The following is a 16,445-nucleotide window of genomic DNA, read 5'->3' as shown; positions in this document are numbered from 1 at the left end:
AATGGGTTTGACACCCCTGGTCTACAATGTGTACGGTATTTGTGCTGTATACTTTTAACACGTTTTGGCATTTGTTTTGTAATCAGTGTGTGCCTTGAGTGGGGAAGGGCTCATTCCCAAGAAAATTCCACGTGAGCGGTAATCTTCTCAAGTGGAACACTGCTGCTCATGTTACCAACAAGCTGCCTCCCGTTACTTGTCAACAAGGGAACACAGTGGTATGTAATAATCCTCTCCACCTCACCCCTCTACATGGACCACCCCTTATTGCAATAAAACAAGCAGATTTTAGCAAGCAGCAAAGTTCTGAAATTTGGAGACCTCTTCACAATTTTCTTTCTGGAAAATATTTTGTTGCTACCTTATTTCACTTTGTGAATGACATTTCCGAGAATGGGAATTAATGCTGGACTCAATGTTTCAAATGACGATATACCTTATGGAGGAAAAAGTTCCTTTTCCCAACTGGAGCACAACATAGTGGCTGCATATCTTATAACTGCAGGTAATAAAGAACATCATGTTTATTCAGGACTTTTATTTTGCAAATGGGTAATATACATTCTTCATGAGTATTCTAATTTTCTGTTCAGTAAAAATATCTTACTTCATATTTTTTAATATGTACATTTTAACAGCACTTCAATTCAGTTTTCTTTCTTCAAACTTGTGTTGAGATTTCTGCTTCACACGATGTAGAACCAAAGTGAAGAAGAGCTATTCAATAATAGTAGTTAATTGAAAGTATGTTTGAATGTAACCTAATCAAATTTGAATCAGGTGTCAATTTGTATTCTGAACAGATCTCCAAATATAAGTCCACCCGCACCATTTTGCGAAACAGCAACATGTACGGTAATTGAAAGTTGCCTTTCCACATTTGCATAAAATCAAAGCAATATTGCCTTACTGAGAGTACGAGTGTAATACACATTGATTGTCAGAACCCCTCTCTTCATGAAAGACAAACAAACAAATACATAAATAAAAATTAAAGAATAATAATTCATCCTCACAAGGGTCACAGGGGGTGCTGGAGCCTATCCCACCTGTCTTTAGGCAGTAGGCAGGGGACACCCTGAACCGTTTGCCAGTCCATCGCAGGGCACACACAGACAAACAACCATCCACACTCACACATCGGGACAATTTTGAGTGTTCCATTAACCTGCCATGCATGTTTTTGGAATGTGGGAGGAAACCGGTGTACCTGGAGGAAAAAACTCCACACAGGAAGGCCAGAGACTGAATCGAACCCTGCACCTCTGCACTATGAGGCCAACGCGCTAACCATTCGACCACTGGGTCACCCAACAACAAAAATAATAATAACAACAATAATAATAATAATAATAATAACTAGAATTGGATTTATTTTTTGGATGTATTTTTTTAACAATCACAAAATAACCGAACATAAAGATGTTGGCCTGTGAGTGCAAAGGTTCTTCATGTTTACAAAATTATATGAACATTAAAATCTGTGTAATTTTTCTTGGCAAACAGTACAATGAAAAAAATGGTGGGTTGAAATTACTAGTGCTGTCAAGAGATTAAAACAATTGTGAGATGAATTAATTATAATCTGTAATTAATTGATCTAATTAATGTATATTTTAATCTCATCTAAAATTGCTGAGAAAATCCCTATTTTCATTTTACATTCATTACATTATTGAGGCAGATTAAAAGATTGACATCACAAATAAAATGGCATTATAAAGTGTTTTGTTGTTTTTAAACAGACGTGAACAGATGCAGTCCGAGCCATTTACTTTCTGCTGTATTTGAGACTTTTCCCAAGTCTTACCTGCAACCTTTAGTTTCGACCACCAGGGGGAATATCACTGTCATGTTTTTTGGTAAATCTCCAAATAATTACAAAATAAAAACAAAATAGAGCATCAGGTCCATAAAATGCTTTGTTAACATATCAAAAACAGTAACAACACTTTTCTGAGCTATACAAGTACTGAACACTGAACTTGTTTCAGATAATAAAAAAATAAATAAAACAGACCCTTACGTCACAGTGCTGTGAATTAACACGTCATAAATCACGCTGTTCATCATTAACCCTTATATTATGTTAAGGGTCAATTTGACCCATTTCAGTTTTTGCGGTGACCAAAGCACTGGATATCCTTTCTTTTTCTTCATGAAATTTAGTGACTTTTCCTCATCTAGGGTCATGAACTGGTGTGTAAAATCTGGACACTCCGATGTATAGTGGGATGTCTGTGCACAGTTTGAATACAAATATGATGTTGGGGGTCATTTTGACCCAGACACTTTAATGTGGGGAAGCAGCTTTTCAGATCCAAAAGAAACATGTCTAATTGATGAACAGTACTTTGTTTTGACTGCTCAGTGACTGCCAGATACCCAGCCAGGTATGTGTAGAGCAGGAACTTTCTCTCATTTGACACGTCACTCTTCTCATGTCATTTGTTTGACCAACATACCAAAAATGATTCTCCAGAAAATTTACAGCTGAACAAGCTTCATCACAGAGTTTGAACTGGGATAGTGATGCAGAGGAAGATATTTCAGAGACAGAGGATCTTTCTGGCACGTATGGCATCAAAATATGGGCAGCCTGTGATGCAATATCTAGTTTTGCATGGAATATGCAAGTGCATACTGGAAAGCTACCTGGAGGAGCATCTGAGAAGATTCAGATGATGCGTGTGGTGCTGAAGATGAGTGAAGGACTGCAAAGTCATAACTTCTTTACAATATTACGGCCTTGGAGATGAAGTTCAGGAGAGAAAGCGGACTATGTTGGCAACATTCAGAAGAAATAAAACGGAAATTCCTGGTGAAATTCTGAAGATGCAGGGCAGACCTCTGCATTCCTCAGTATTTGTTTTCACTGAGAAAGCAGCAGTTGTTTCATACTGCCCAAAGAAAGACAAATATGTTCTTGTAATGAGCACAATGCACACAGATGCATCTCTGAGCACAAGAGAAGACATGAAGCCACAGATGATCCTGGATTGCAACTCCACCAAAAGGGGATTTGACAATCTGACAGCACACATACAACTGCCAGTGCAATACTGAAAACACTGAAAATCTCAGAAAAGTTAAATGAAAAAAACAAGCGTGACATGGAAAAACTTTAACTAAACAGTTCTTAAATATACTTTTGGGATTAAAAATCTGTTGTCTGTCTCTTATCTGAATGTTTACATCATTTTAAACAAAGTTGTTACTGGTGTAACCTGTTTTTTGACTATTTTGTGTGGATTTTTACAGTGCGGGTCAAAATGACCCACAACATAATCAATGTGATTTTTTTTCAACATAATACGAGGGTTAAAAAAATAAAGCATTGAAATAAGCATGAATGGCTTCGAGAGGGTAGAGGACACAGCAGCTATGCTGACTTCATGCCTCGTACGCGGGGTGTTCTCGAGTTTAGCTTGGCAAAGAGCTTTGCTGTGGCTCGCGATATAATGTTAGCTGTGGCTGCTCTCGCTACTGGGTGCTTTGCATTGATGTCGTTGGCTAAACTTAAGCTGCTTCGATGGAAAGCAAACTCCTTCTTACAAATTCGGCACAACACTGCCGTTATCAATAGTGCCATCAGGGCGTTTTCAGAATGTACCGGTACATTTTCCATTCGTTGGGCCGAGAACTCTCACATCCTCCTCCATTTTCACCACACCTCTCCTCACCGCTGTTTACCTGGCCTTCCTAACTCCAATAGGAGCCAATCAGCTTCTGCAAAACAAGCCCAACATGATGACAGCCAATCAATGTCTGCTTCAGGCTGTCACTGATCATTGTTTCCCACCCTCATGAACTCAAACACAGGAAGCCAACATATAAAAAAGGATATTAAAAAAGGCAACCCACCTACAGAAACAATAAAGTTAGAGATTAAAATTTAGATTAACACAATTAAAAAAAACATAACACACTAAAGATGACTGTCATGAATTATTCGCAATTCACGCGATAATTTGACACCTCTAGAATTTATTCAATTTTACTTCGTCAAGCAGTTGTACGGAATGATATTATCTGGATCCAGATATACTTTTGAAGAAGACAAAACGTCTACTTGAACATTATATCTAAATCCAGATGATTATTTTGTGTGCACCCACTTGACAAAATAAAATTGAGTAAATGCAAGCCACCATTGTTTTCAGTGTATCGTCACAGTAGCATCACTTGACAAAAGAAAAGCTTTGCTTTTATTCATCAACTTGATTATCTTAACTCCCAAAGACGTTTTTAAACGTCTTTTCAGACTTGGTCCAGAATTGGCTGGTACTGAATGAGTTAAAAACATTCATAGTTTGGACAATCTCATAAAAACCTGTCGGGTGAGCTCTTTGAAATGTGACCTCCAGAAAAGGCCAAAAATCAGGCCAATTTGATTTAGCATTCTGTATACCACGGTCATGTGGTGTTCCAGAGGGTGCAATTCTGGGGCCTCTGCTGTTCTCGCTGTACCTGCTCCCATTGGGTACCATTTGAAGGAAACATGGTATTTCTTTCCACTGCTATGCAGATGAGAGTCAGATCTATGTCCCATTGAGCAAAAAAGAAGCTTTCTCATAAAGGCCACTTTTATCCTGCCTGAAGGAAATGAATACCTGGATGGCACTAAATTTCTTGAATTTCAATTAAAACAAGACAGAAGTGATCGTGTTTGGCCCCAGTGGCCCTTGTACATCCGATCCTGTAGACTTGGGCTGCAAAAAGTTTGCTGCTGTTATGTGCGACCTCTTTCTCCCATATGCCTTTCCAGTCTTGGTGGGTCTTCTCTGCTGTCAGAACCCTGCCACTGAGCGTACACTTTCGCAAGTTGTGTTGCGAACAGCCTGTTTATTCGTCTGACATCATTCTCTTTCATGTACCTCTTTAGGCGACTGGACAAGGCTTGGAGTTTGTTTGGCAGTTTCGAGTGCTTCAGGTATGGTCATCTGGATGTACCTCTCGGGTATCGGCCTTTTCATCACACCTCTCTGGGCGTCCGTCAGTTGACTCACATCTTTCCGAGCCGCCTTGATCTTAGCCTCCAAACTGTCTTTTCCATGGTGGGTAACTTATCTCGTGGCTCCCATGGTTGCTCTTATAGCCAAGCATCTGTAGAATCACTGATGCGGAAGCGAATATCAACTCATTGGTTTCCGTGATCGTCACGGTAGGGATCACCCTCAGTGCTGCATTCACAGTTTCAATGAGACTTTCAGGTAGTACTTCGTTGTAATCGGTTTCGAGTTTGCCCAGCTTTCATTCTCGCCATGATCTGAGCTTTCAGGTCAGTTGCTGCCTCACTCAGCATTGCATTCATTGGGGCTTGCCTCCCAATCTCTGGTATGATCTCCTCCTCTGATCTGGCAGCCTCGGGCCCTTCACCATGGAATCTGCGTTGTACCTCATCAATCTCAAGTTGTGACAGCAATTGCCATTTGTGGATATTGGAACACTGAGCTACTTGTTGTTTCGTGGTCAACCGTGACTGTGGGTTTCGAAGTAACCATTTAGTCCACATTCTCTGCTTGTAACCCCTCTGACTAGGATTGCTTGAGGAGTAGCATTCCAACAGAGCCATGTTATCGCATCTCGCCCTTCTCCGCTTTGTTCCAGTAGCCCATATTTCATCAAGGTGCTCTGATTCCCCAGCACCTGATGCAGACCTTGTTTGGCCAGGCGACGTCTGAGCCGGCATGTCATTCGTTTTATTGTCTCTCATCATTGTATGAGGTCGGCATTAGCGTGAAGGGTCTTGCCCAAGCACCCACACTGGATGGTGTTATGTGCTCATTTTTTTTGCCCCAAGCGTGATTCGAACCCCCGTCTCCCAAACCGGTGCCTTACCAACTGAGCTATCCAGCCGATTATATATATATATATATATATTTATTTCAGCTTGAGTCTGGCTGTGGACAATGTTGACAGGCTTGGATGCAGTAGCCATACATTTAGCTATGGCTTCAGCAAATTTGTTCTTCGTCGTGTCATCCATTTTCTTTGCGTTGAAATGATCCATAGCTGTCTGTCTGAGACGAGGGGCCGGAGTACTCATGTCAGCTGTGTGCTTGGCCATTCAGTGGTATTTCAGACTCGACGTGCTATGATGATAGCTCAGTTTACGACTGCACAACATCCAGGTAACTTTGGTCTTGTCAGTCGAACTATCTGGCAACTTTTTAAAAGTAAACTTTCCATTCATAAACTCTTTCAGTATCCGTTTTCGGTGTCTCGCGCACTTGTTGTTTTGTTTCTGGTTTATTTATAGAGTGCCGCGTTAATCTCGTGAGAAAAAATTTAATCCCGTTAGAAGTCATTTAAATTAATGCCAATAAAAATGCGCTAAACTGACAACTCTAATATAAATATATACATTATATACACAACTGTATTTTAAAAGTGATTTCAACAAAATGTCAGTATAATATACTGTGTATATATATATATATATATATATATATATATATATATATATATATATAGCTCCAATGGATGACGTACTCAGAGAATGTCTCAGACAATGGGGAACAGAGGATGAGGCGCTGGAAGAGGGACCATCATGGGAGGACAAGCCCCTACACGGGATGTACCACCGGACCATAACTGAAGAGGCTGATCTCAAGAAGTCCTATCAGTGGCTCGAGAGGGCTGGCCTGAAGGACAGTACAGAGGCACTCATCCTGGCTGCTCAGGAGCAGGCCCTGAGTACCAGAGCCATTGAGGCCCAGATATACCCCACCAGACAAGACCCAAGGTGTAGGTTGTGCAAAGAGGCACCTGAGACGATCCAACACATAACTGCAGAGTGTATGATGCTGGCAGGGAAAGCCTACATGGAACGCCATAAGCAGGCCCTGAGCACCAGAGCCTTTGAGGCCCAGATATACCACACCAGACAAGACCCAAGGTGTAGGTTGTGCAAAGAGGCACCTGAGACGATCCAACACATAACTGTAGGGTGTAAGATGTGGCAGGGAAAGCCTACATGGAACGCCATAACCAGGTGGCGGGCATAGTCTACCAAAACATCTGTGCGGAGTATGGACTGGAAACCCCGAGGTCAAAATTGGAAACACCTCCGAAGGTGGTGGAGAATGACAGAGCGAAGATCTTGTGGGACTTCCAGATCCAGACTGACAAGATCAGGCATGTCCAGCTCCGGCCCTGGAGAGCCACTGTCCTGCCTGTTTTCCATCTCTCTGGGATGCAACACACCTGATTCAGATGATCAGCTCATCAGCCAGCTCTGAAGCAGCATTAGAACGATCCTGATTATTTGAATCAGGTGTGTTGCTCCTGAGAAAGCTGGAAAACAGGCAGGACAGCGGCCCTTGACGACCCGCTTTGCACACCCCTGGACAAGATGGTAATGGCGAACCAACCAGATATCGTGATCATAGATCAAGGGCAGAGGAAAGCCGTTTGTAGTGGATGTAGCGGTCCCCAGTTACGGAACCATCAGAAAGAAGGAACACGAGAAACTCGAGAAATACCAAGGGCTCAGAGAGGAGCTGAAGAGAGCCTGGAAGGTAAAGGTGACAGTCATGCCTGTGGTGGTCGGAGCACTCGGGGCAGTGACCCCCAAACTAGATCAGTGGTTGCAACAGATCCCGGGAACAACATCAGACATCTCAGTCCAGAAAAGTCCAGTGCTGGGAACAGCAAGGATACTGCGCAGAACCCTCAAGCTTCCTGGCCTCTGGTCGAGGACCCGAGCTCAATGAGGGACGGACACCACCCGAGGGGTGAGATGAGTTTTTTTTTAAAAAATATATATCTACACACATGAGGGTTGCATGGTAGTCGGCTCGAGCCTTCCTGTGTCGAATTTGCATGTACTGATTGTGCTGGCGTTGGTTTTCTCTGGGTACTCTGGTCCCACTCGCCCCAACCCCCCAGTCCCTCTACCCCCAACCCCCCATTCTGAAAATATGCATGGTAGGTTAATGGAACACAAGCTGTTGGTGTGAGCACGAATGGTTGTTCATCTATGTGTGCCATGCGATTGTCTGGCAACCAGTTCAGGGTGTCGCCCGCCTATTGGTCAAAGACAGCTGGGATAGGCCCCAGCACGCTCACAACCCTCGTGAGGAAAAGCGGATTGGAATATGTATGGATGGAAAATGGATGGATATATGACATGGTGGCACAGTGATTGACTGGTCAACAAGCAGCTACTCCATGTCACCCTTCTACTAAGATTTCAAAGAACAAATCAATTTCTCGCAAATGTATCAAATTAGCCAAATCTATCCAATTTAGGGCGCTTTATCGTAGGTTCCAGTGAGAGTGGCAACACCAAACTCCCACAGATATAAGACAAACTGGCAGAAATTTTGCAAAAAAAATATATTGGGTATTTATTTACATTAAGAATAATTAGGCAACAAACTGTGAATACAATGATCGCTCACTTATCGCGGTTCATGGGGACCAAGACCCTGCCACGAAGTTGGGTTTGCCCCCCCCGTCCTCGGAATTTGTGGAAGGGTTTGTGGATCCCAACATGTTTAAAATATGTAAACAGTATTTATACTTTACATATTTGGGACAAAGACTACAGCAGTACATGTATTTACTTACATCTTTAATTATAAAACCTTATACAGTAATTAAACCTGATGACAGTATTGCCTTCTGAGAGAAACAAAGAGACTTGTGCTGGTGGCGTAGAAGGCAGCCCTCATTTGATGCCTCCAGCTAGCTCCTGGCCAGCTATCCCCCGCGCAGCCGATGTGTTAATCATTAGACAATTAATCGGTATTACACATGTACGTAATTTTCACTAAATAGGGGTGTTCACACGGCAAGATTTGCTCCAGTGCTACGCCGGGGCTGCCCCAGTCGAGCGTTCACACGTGCAAATCAGCTCCGGCGTAGCCCTGGAAAACAGCTTGCACTGGGCCAAATTTGATCCACCTCAGTAGGGGTGTTCACGCGGCAATATTTGGTCCGGTGCTACGCCGGGGCTGCCCCAGGAGAGCATTCACACGTGCAAATTAGCTCCGGCGTAGCCCCGGAAAACAGCTTACACCGGAGCAAATTTGATCCACCTCAGTGAGGTGGTTTAAAAATTTGCTCCAGAGCAAATGCTTGTGAAGAGTTGATTACGTACGGCGAGAATGCGTTGCTTTTGTGCTCTGTCGGACTTCCGTCATGTGTTTATTTAATAACGACACAAGACTTGGGTGGTAACATCTTTCCTTTTGTAGGCGACTGGACTGTCTCGGAGTTGTTTGTGTAGTTTGATCTTTTGTTGTGAGTTCACAACCCCCCGCCCCCCATATAATTTAGTTTGTGATTTCCTCTCTTGATTTTCTGTTTGGCGCATTACGTGTTTGCTTTTCTGAGTGCCATTAAAGTCATCGTTGATTTAGGTTTTCGGGGGCGGTCACTCTCGAGCAGAAGGCACGGAGACCGAGAAGGAGAAGGACGTGCCTGTTCAGTAATCGCTTGAGTTGTGTATACGTTTTAAAAAGAACCAACACGAGAGCTCATTTGTTTTCTGTCATTTAGCTCCGCTGCAGAAACTGCCGTGTGGCAAGTGGTGCTACACCGACGCTGTGCCGGTGCTGACACGGTCAGTGGCTTTGTACGTGTGAGCGCTCCACAAAATTTGCTCCAGTGTAAAATATATCGCAATAAAATACATTGGTGCAGCGCCGGAGCAAATGTGTGCCGTGTGAACACCCCTTAGGAGGGGGAGATGAAGAGAGAGGGAGAGATATAGAGGGAGAAATCTTATCTACCACCTGCGCACCTCTCTCAAACGGAAATTCCCGAACCTGGTTAAAAAAACATATGCATTAAACATTGGAATAGTATATTTCATTAACAATCGATTCATAACAATGGAAGTTCCGGAACCCGTAAATCATACGGAAGCCCGCAGTAACGCCAACTCAAGCAACTCCCGCTCGATACGGCGGAATAAGGGTGGCCGCGCCGCGATCATTGGATCCAAAACGGCGACATGCAAGTGACTCTTTTTTGGAGTGAGTTTTACTGGAATTGCGAAAGTTTTTAATTTTATTCATTTACATCCTGTAGGTCATGGCACCCAAACAAAGAGGAACAGTCATGAGTGCAGAAGAGAAAGTGATATGTATCTGATTAAACGAAGCGGGTTACAAAGTACGAAACGGCGACATGCAAGAGACTCTTTATTGGAGTGAGTTTTACTGGAATTGCGAAAGTTTTAAATTTCATTCATTTACATTTAGTCCTGTAGGTCATGGTACCCAAACGAAGAGGAACTGTCACGTTGCGAGGTGGTGGTGGACCCCAAAAAGCAGGCAGGAGGGAGGAGCAGGGTGAACTTGACGAATTATATTTAATAAAACAGAAAAAACTGAATTCAAAACAAACAAAGTGCTAACAACCAAAACTAATCCAAAGGAACAAAACAAAACCATGACTGTGGCAAAAAACTAACAGGAACAGAACCATGACAGTTGCAAGCAAACAGTGACCCGACACCGAGTGTTCGGGCTGGGAGTCCTTTTAAAGCCCTAATTACCTATGACCAACAGGTGTGCAGCTGCCGGGGGAGCCCTACAGTGCCACCTGTTGGTCCCTAAACCGAATCATGACAGGAACAGTCATGAGTGCAGAAGAGAAAGTGATATGTATCTGATTAAACGAAGCGGGTTACAAAGTACGAAACATTTAGGAGACACTTGGAGTCAGAAAGACTTAAATCTGCGAGACCTTGAAAAACAAGAAAGCGATTCTTGCTCAGTTCGATTCTGGCAATTTCCATGCTCAGAGTGAGTCCCATAGCGCTAACTATGAGCATCAAAGACTTCGAAGCATCCCGTGGCTGGCTTCAAAAATTTGGTGAACGACATCAGCTGAGCAATGCTGTCATGTCATGATCGAGAGGAGGTAAAGTTAAAGACAGTGAGTGAGTGGAAAGAAAAGCCACCAGGTCTCATATTCGTCTTATTTTGTAGCAAATAGACCTCACTTTGTTATATTTTGTATATATATATATATATATATATATATATATATTTTTTTTTAAATTTTATTTATTTATTTATTTATTTATTTATATACCTGTACTGTATGTTGCAGTTTTTGTGTTATATACAGTTTTTGGGCAATATATTGTTGCACTTTGTTGCTTGTGTTGTCAGACATGTATGTTGGGAACATACTTGGATGTTCATGCAGGACATATATGCAGGACATATTAAAAAAAGTATCTTAATACGTCAATGCTTTTGTTCTGTTTGGTATGCACTGTCAACAGGTGCAAATTTTTATATGTACCCACCTGTGTGCCCACCTGTCAAATTTTAGGAATCAATGTGGCCCCCGAGCCAAAAAGTTTGCCCACCCCTGTGCTAGAGAATAAGTTCTCTCTCCCTCGCTCCAAGCGCTGCGGTGCGTTCAATGTACATCGGCAACAGCAGAATCGCTCATAAACATCACCATCCCACCTTCCAAAAACATGCACAGTAGATTAACTGATTACGGTACTGAATTACCCTTAGGTGTAATTGTGAGTTTGAATGGTTGTGTGTCAGTATGTGCCCTCGCTGGCAACCAGTTCAGGGTGTACCCCGCCAACTGCTCGAAGTCAGCCAGGATAGACGCCAGCATGCCAGCGACCCTTGTGAGAATCGATAAGAATCGCTGAAAAACTAGCATCAATGAGTCAAGTTGTTAGCTTTCAGCTAACTTTGGACTGGTCTGTTAGCGTCTGCATAACTTCAACAGTGACACTTTACATCGACGGACCCACCGGTGGAAGTGGCTTTTCGACAACAAAAGGTTTTTAAAACTTTTCAATGTCCTGAACCCCACATTGCCGGTCGTAATGATGTCTTTTAAGAATGAAAGGTTTTTAAAATTATTTGCCATTGGTATCATAGAAATTTTATGGATCAAATGTACTGTTGGTATTGGTTACTTGCCATTAGTATCGGTATTGTTATCAGTCTGAAAAAAATGTCACAGTTGGTGCAAATGTGATCCAATAAGCCAGAAGATAAATTGCTATATTGAGTAGGCCGAGGGCAGCTCTGTGGGCCAGTGGTGAGTGCGTTGACCTCACAGTGCAAAGGTCATGGGATCAATGCTGGCTCCAGCCTTCCTGTGTGGAGTTTACATGTTCTCCCCGTGCCTGCGTGGGTTTCCTCCGGGTACTCCGGTTTCCTCCCAGATTCCAAAAACACACATGGCAGGTTGATTGAACACTCTAAATTGTCCCTTGGTTTGAGTGTGAGCGCGGATGGTTATTTGTCTCTGTGTGTCCTGCGATTGGCTGGCAACCGTTTCAGGGGGTCCCCCGCCTGCTGCCCAAAGACAGCTGGGATAGGCTCCAGCATGCCCCGTGACCCTTGTGAGGATAAGCGGTTTAGGAAGTGAATGAATGGATGAGTAGGCTGACACTAATTCTGAGTTTACGTTGCAAGATTGACTTCTAATTTCAAACTCTTTTTCACCTTTTTTCTTTCCAGGTATCATCAGTCTCCTGAGCAACATTGTCGTTCTTCTAATGTTTGTTAAGTTTAAAGAGCTGCGCACTGCTACCAATTTTATCATCATCAACTTGGCCTTTACTGACATTGGGGTAGCAGGCATTGGCTACCCTATGTCAGCTGCCTCCGATATCCACGGAAACTGGAAATTTGGCTACACTGGTTGTCAGGTGGGTGCCATACATGTACTTTCAAGCGGACAGACAAGATGTTGATGGCATGAGTTCTTTGAAAGCTTCCAAACAATCCAAAACCTACCCCAAAAAAAGTGTCTACTGCACCATTTGCACATTTCTCAAATCTTGTGAGATATATATACAGTTGAGAAAGTTAGAGCAAGCAGTGTATATTACTATTTTATTATTTATTCTACTTGTGTTTATTCTATTGTCTAGTTTTAACTAATTGTGAGTGCCCTGAGATTTTAGTTTTTCTCCTCTCTCCTTGTTCCACGATGATAGGCTATTAGGACATATACTAATCCAAAGTGAAACTGTTAGAATAGATAAAGACAATGTTGTCATGTTTTAAAGTTTCATCTTGTTACATGCTTGATTGACCTCAAAATGCTTGTGTTCAGAGCATCTTGCACACAATGAAAGCATAGAGAGATCAAGGGACCCGAGCAGATGGTACCTGACTACATCATTAGTAGACACACTGGTGCCTGTTATCTGACAAACTTGGAAAAGGAAGATTTAACCTTGGACGGAAGGGAGTACTCGAACACTCCATCATGAGAAAGGGTCACGGGCCAGAATTACAGACATATCAATTCAAGTAGACACTGCTCTTTAAAATGTACACGTGTCTGTTAGTTTTTGGATGTTCGTGCTGGTACCAAGAGAATGCTTTGTCTGAGGGGCGACCCAATGGGGCCGTCCAGAGGTGTGTCATGTTAATGAAGATGGGAGTGTTTTTCTGATATATTCCTTGTAATTTGCATATGGTCAATAAAAGGGCCGGCAGAGGTTGCAGAGGTGGGGTGACAGTGGGGAGCGCACACTGAGTGGCTTTATGGAGAACTGCACCTCCTGCCGGCAGTGAAAGTCGATCTGTTCCTGTGTTCGAGCCTTTGTCAACTGTCCGAGTGAAAATCTCTGACAGAAACGTGCAGCTGAGGAAAAGCTATTCACTCCACTCATTGTAAGATAGAACTTCTCAATAATTTTCTGTTACATCCCCCCGCCCAGGACGAAGAAATCATTTTGTGATTCTCAACTCTCTGCCGTGACCAAAAATATCATTTGTTTATGTCACAGTCATTCTCAAATAATGGGGGGCGTAGTGGGATGCCAGGGACTCTGAGGAACATGCACTTTTTTGCCAAAGAAAATAGAATAATGTGTAATTGCACATCCACGACAGCAGTTGGCAGTGGCGTCCTCATTGTCAGAGAGTGTGCAGAGAGAACTGTATTACTGTGGTGTAGGTTTTTTGTTTGTTTTTTTTGCAACAAGCAGGCGATATGAAGTGCAGTTAAAAAAGGCTCAGGAGACAACATGATTTTTTTTTAAACAGGGATGACAAAGAAAGGCGGAGAAAGACAAAGATCATGAGACAAAAGGAAGTGACCCGAAAGACCAGTCAAGGAAATATGACAAAGCTTACGTAGCGCTTGGCTTCAGTGTGACTACAGTGGGAGACGGATGAGGAAAGACCGGCTGTTGACTGTAAAAAAATGCTGGCTGCTGACAGCATGAAGCCAAATAAATCAAGCCACCACTTCAAGACATGACACCTCAATCATGCTGATAAGCCGCTAGAAAAGTTGTACATTGCAAAACGTGCTCATCGAAGCCATCAATACTGACTTGCTCATTTTGATTTAAAGAAATTAATAAATCAGCACAAGTTGTTTTATTTGTTTTTGTTTTGTCAAGTCAAGTCAAGTCAACAGTATTTATAGAGCACTTTCAAACAGCCATCGCTGCATACAAAGTGCTGTACATGGAGCAATTTAACATGCACAATAAACAGTAAGACAAATCGGTAATAAAGGCGGTAGAAAGCACCAAACAGTAAAACCAAGAACAAATCTAAGTCATGCTGAGTCGAATTTGTAGACTATAGTGTTTTATATATTGTGCTCCTAAGTTAATGTTACTGAGCTGAATTTGAATTTATTATTTTGAGATTTTATTTAATTTTAGTTTTCAGAATGAAATGGTGCAATAAATTGGTCAAAAATATTTACAGTTTAAACAAGCATTTTTTTTTTTTACATTTCAGGTAAAATGATATTTATAGTGCTGGCAGAGAGTGGGGAGTCGTGAATTGTTTACTTTTTGTTCGTGGGGGCGAAACAGAAAATAATTGAGAAGCACTGGTCTATGAGACAGTTAGACGTACACCTGAATAACATTTTATCCTGATTAATGTTCTTTACAGAAAACAAACAAGAAGGATTTACGACAAATAACTGAAACATTGTCTGTCACAACGAATTTCAAGTGTGTGTGTGTGTGTGTATATATATATGTACACACACTGTTGTGGCTGTGCAATTAATTACACTTTGTTTTTTTCCATCCATCTTTTACTATTTTTTTCCATCCATCTATTTTCAACACCACTTATCCTGAACAGGATTTGATGGGGGTGCTGGAGCCTAGCTCAGCTGACTTTGGGCGAGAGGCACACTACACCCTGAACTGGTCGCCAGTCAGATGCAGGGCACATATAGAGACAAACAATCATTCACACACACGCATGCATGCACGCACACACGCACGCACGCACACTGATCCCAAGATGCCTGCACACAAGTCAGGGGTGTGTACCACTACATCATTAGGAACTCCATTAAAAAAAAAAAAATTAAAATAATGTTACCTGGGGGTCACACGTGGCCTCCCTGGCATGGTCTATTTGAGGACTGTTATCAGGGCATAATGTCAGACTGCTCCAATTGTTTTTGATTCCAGATTTATGCAGCTCTCAACATCTTCTTTGGCATGGCAAGCATTGGCCTGTTGACTGTGGTGGCCATAGACCGATACCTCACAATTTGCAGGCCTGACATAGGTATCAAATCATATTGTATTCTGCATTTACGGCGTGTGCAGTGAACAACTTTTAACCCACTCGAATATGTGTTGCCAATAATATGTAGAAATAGACACAATAATGTATAAATACTGTACAGTACTTTCCGTGCACATGTGCTTGTCCTTTGTCTCTTCAGGGCAGAAAATGACAGTGCGTTCATACAATCTTCTGATTCTGGCAGCATGGCTTAATGCATTGTTCTGGTCCACCATGCCTATCGTGGGCTGGGCTGGCTATGCCCCAGACCCAACTGGAGCTACATGCACCATTAACTGGCGGCAGAATGACGCGTGAGTTGTCAAGACTGTTGAACTCAAAATCATTGTTATTCCCTCCCAAAAGTACATGTGCAAATATTGTGACAGCACTTGGTGTAAAAAGTACATACGTACAATTAATTGTGTAATCCTGGTTCCATGGAGTTAAATTATGAAATTCGATGTATATGATACCCTGAAACTGGGCCTAAGTTAATGTGAAATGTACATTAAGACCTTAAATCAATTTCTGAAATCAATACAAAATAAGAATAAAGACCTCCACAGCCCACTGTAAGTTGGGGTGTAACTAAAGTACACTGAGAAAAATCACGTCGGCACTGGGAGAACAAGCAAACTCCACACAGGAAATCTGTAGCTGAAGTGCAGAATCAGTATCACATTTATTTTACTAGTATGTTCAAATATACAGGGAATTTGTCTTTGGTAGTTGAATATGCTTTAGTATTGCAATCAAGCCACCATAACAAAATACACATTTAGGACATAAACACAGAAGTACAGAGTCATTAGGCAGTTCAAAGTGATATAGTACTTGTGCAAAAGATCCAGAGTCATAAAGCAAAATAAAGTGTCCCGATATGTGCTAATACTGATACAACAGTCGTGCAATAATGCACAGTCATCATGC

At 42.2% G+C, this 16,445-nt stretch overlaps 1 protein-coding gene across 1 annotated transcript in view; it reads left to right on the top strand.

Moving 5' to 3' along the window:
• The first annotated feature begins 213 nt into the window (after window positions 1–213).
• rrh (retinal pigment epithelium-derived rhodopsin homolog) overlaps window positions 214–16,445 on the top strand; it is a 34,680-nt gene continuing 18,448 nt past the window's right edge. Inside the window, exons 1-4 of the mRNA XM_086127606.1 lie at window positions 214–505; window positions 12,465–12,655; window positions 15,413–15,512; window positions 15,673–15,826. Of these exons, the coding sequence (XP_085983732.1) occupies window positions 379–505; window positions 12,465–12,655; window positions 15,413–15,512; window positions 15,673–15,826 (572 nt within the window). The 5' untranslated portion in view covers window positions 214–378. The remainder of the gene's footprint in view (window positions 506–12,464; window positions 12,656–15,412; window positions 15,513–15,672; window positions 15,827–16,445) is intronic.

This window comes from Hippocampus guttulatus, chromosome 13 (genome assembly GCF_054856545.1).
Source record: "Hippocampus guttulatus isolate MCC_2025c chromosome 13, RoL_Hgut_1.0, whole genome shotgun sequence".
Classification (NCBI taxonomy): Eukaryota; Metazoa; Chordata; class Actinopteri; order Syngnathiformes; family Syngnathidae; genus Hippocampus; species Hippocampus guttulatus.
The sequence above is the reverse complement of the archived record's forward strand: the minus strand, read 5'-3'. Positions and strand labels throughout refer to the sequence as shown.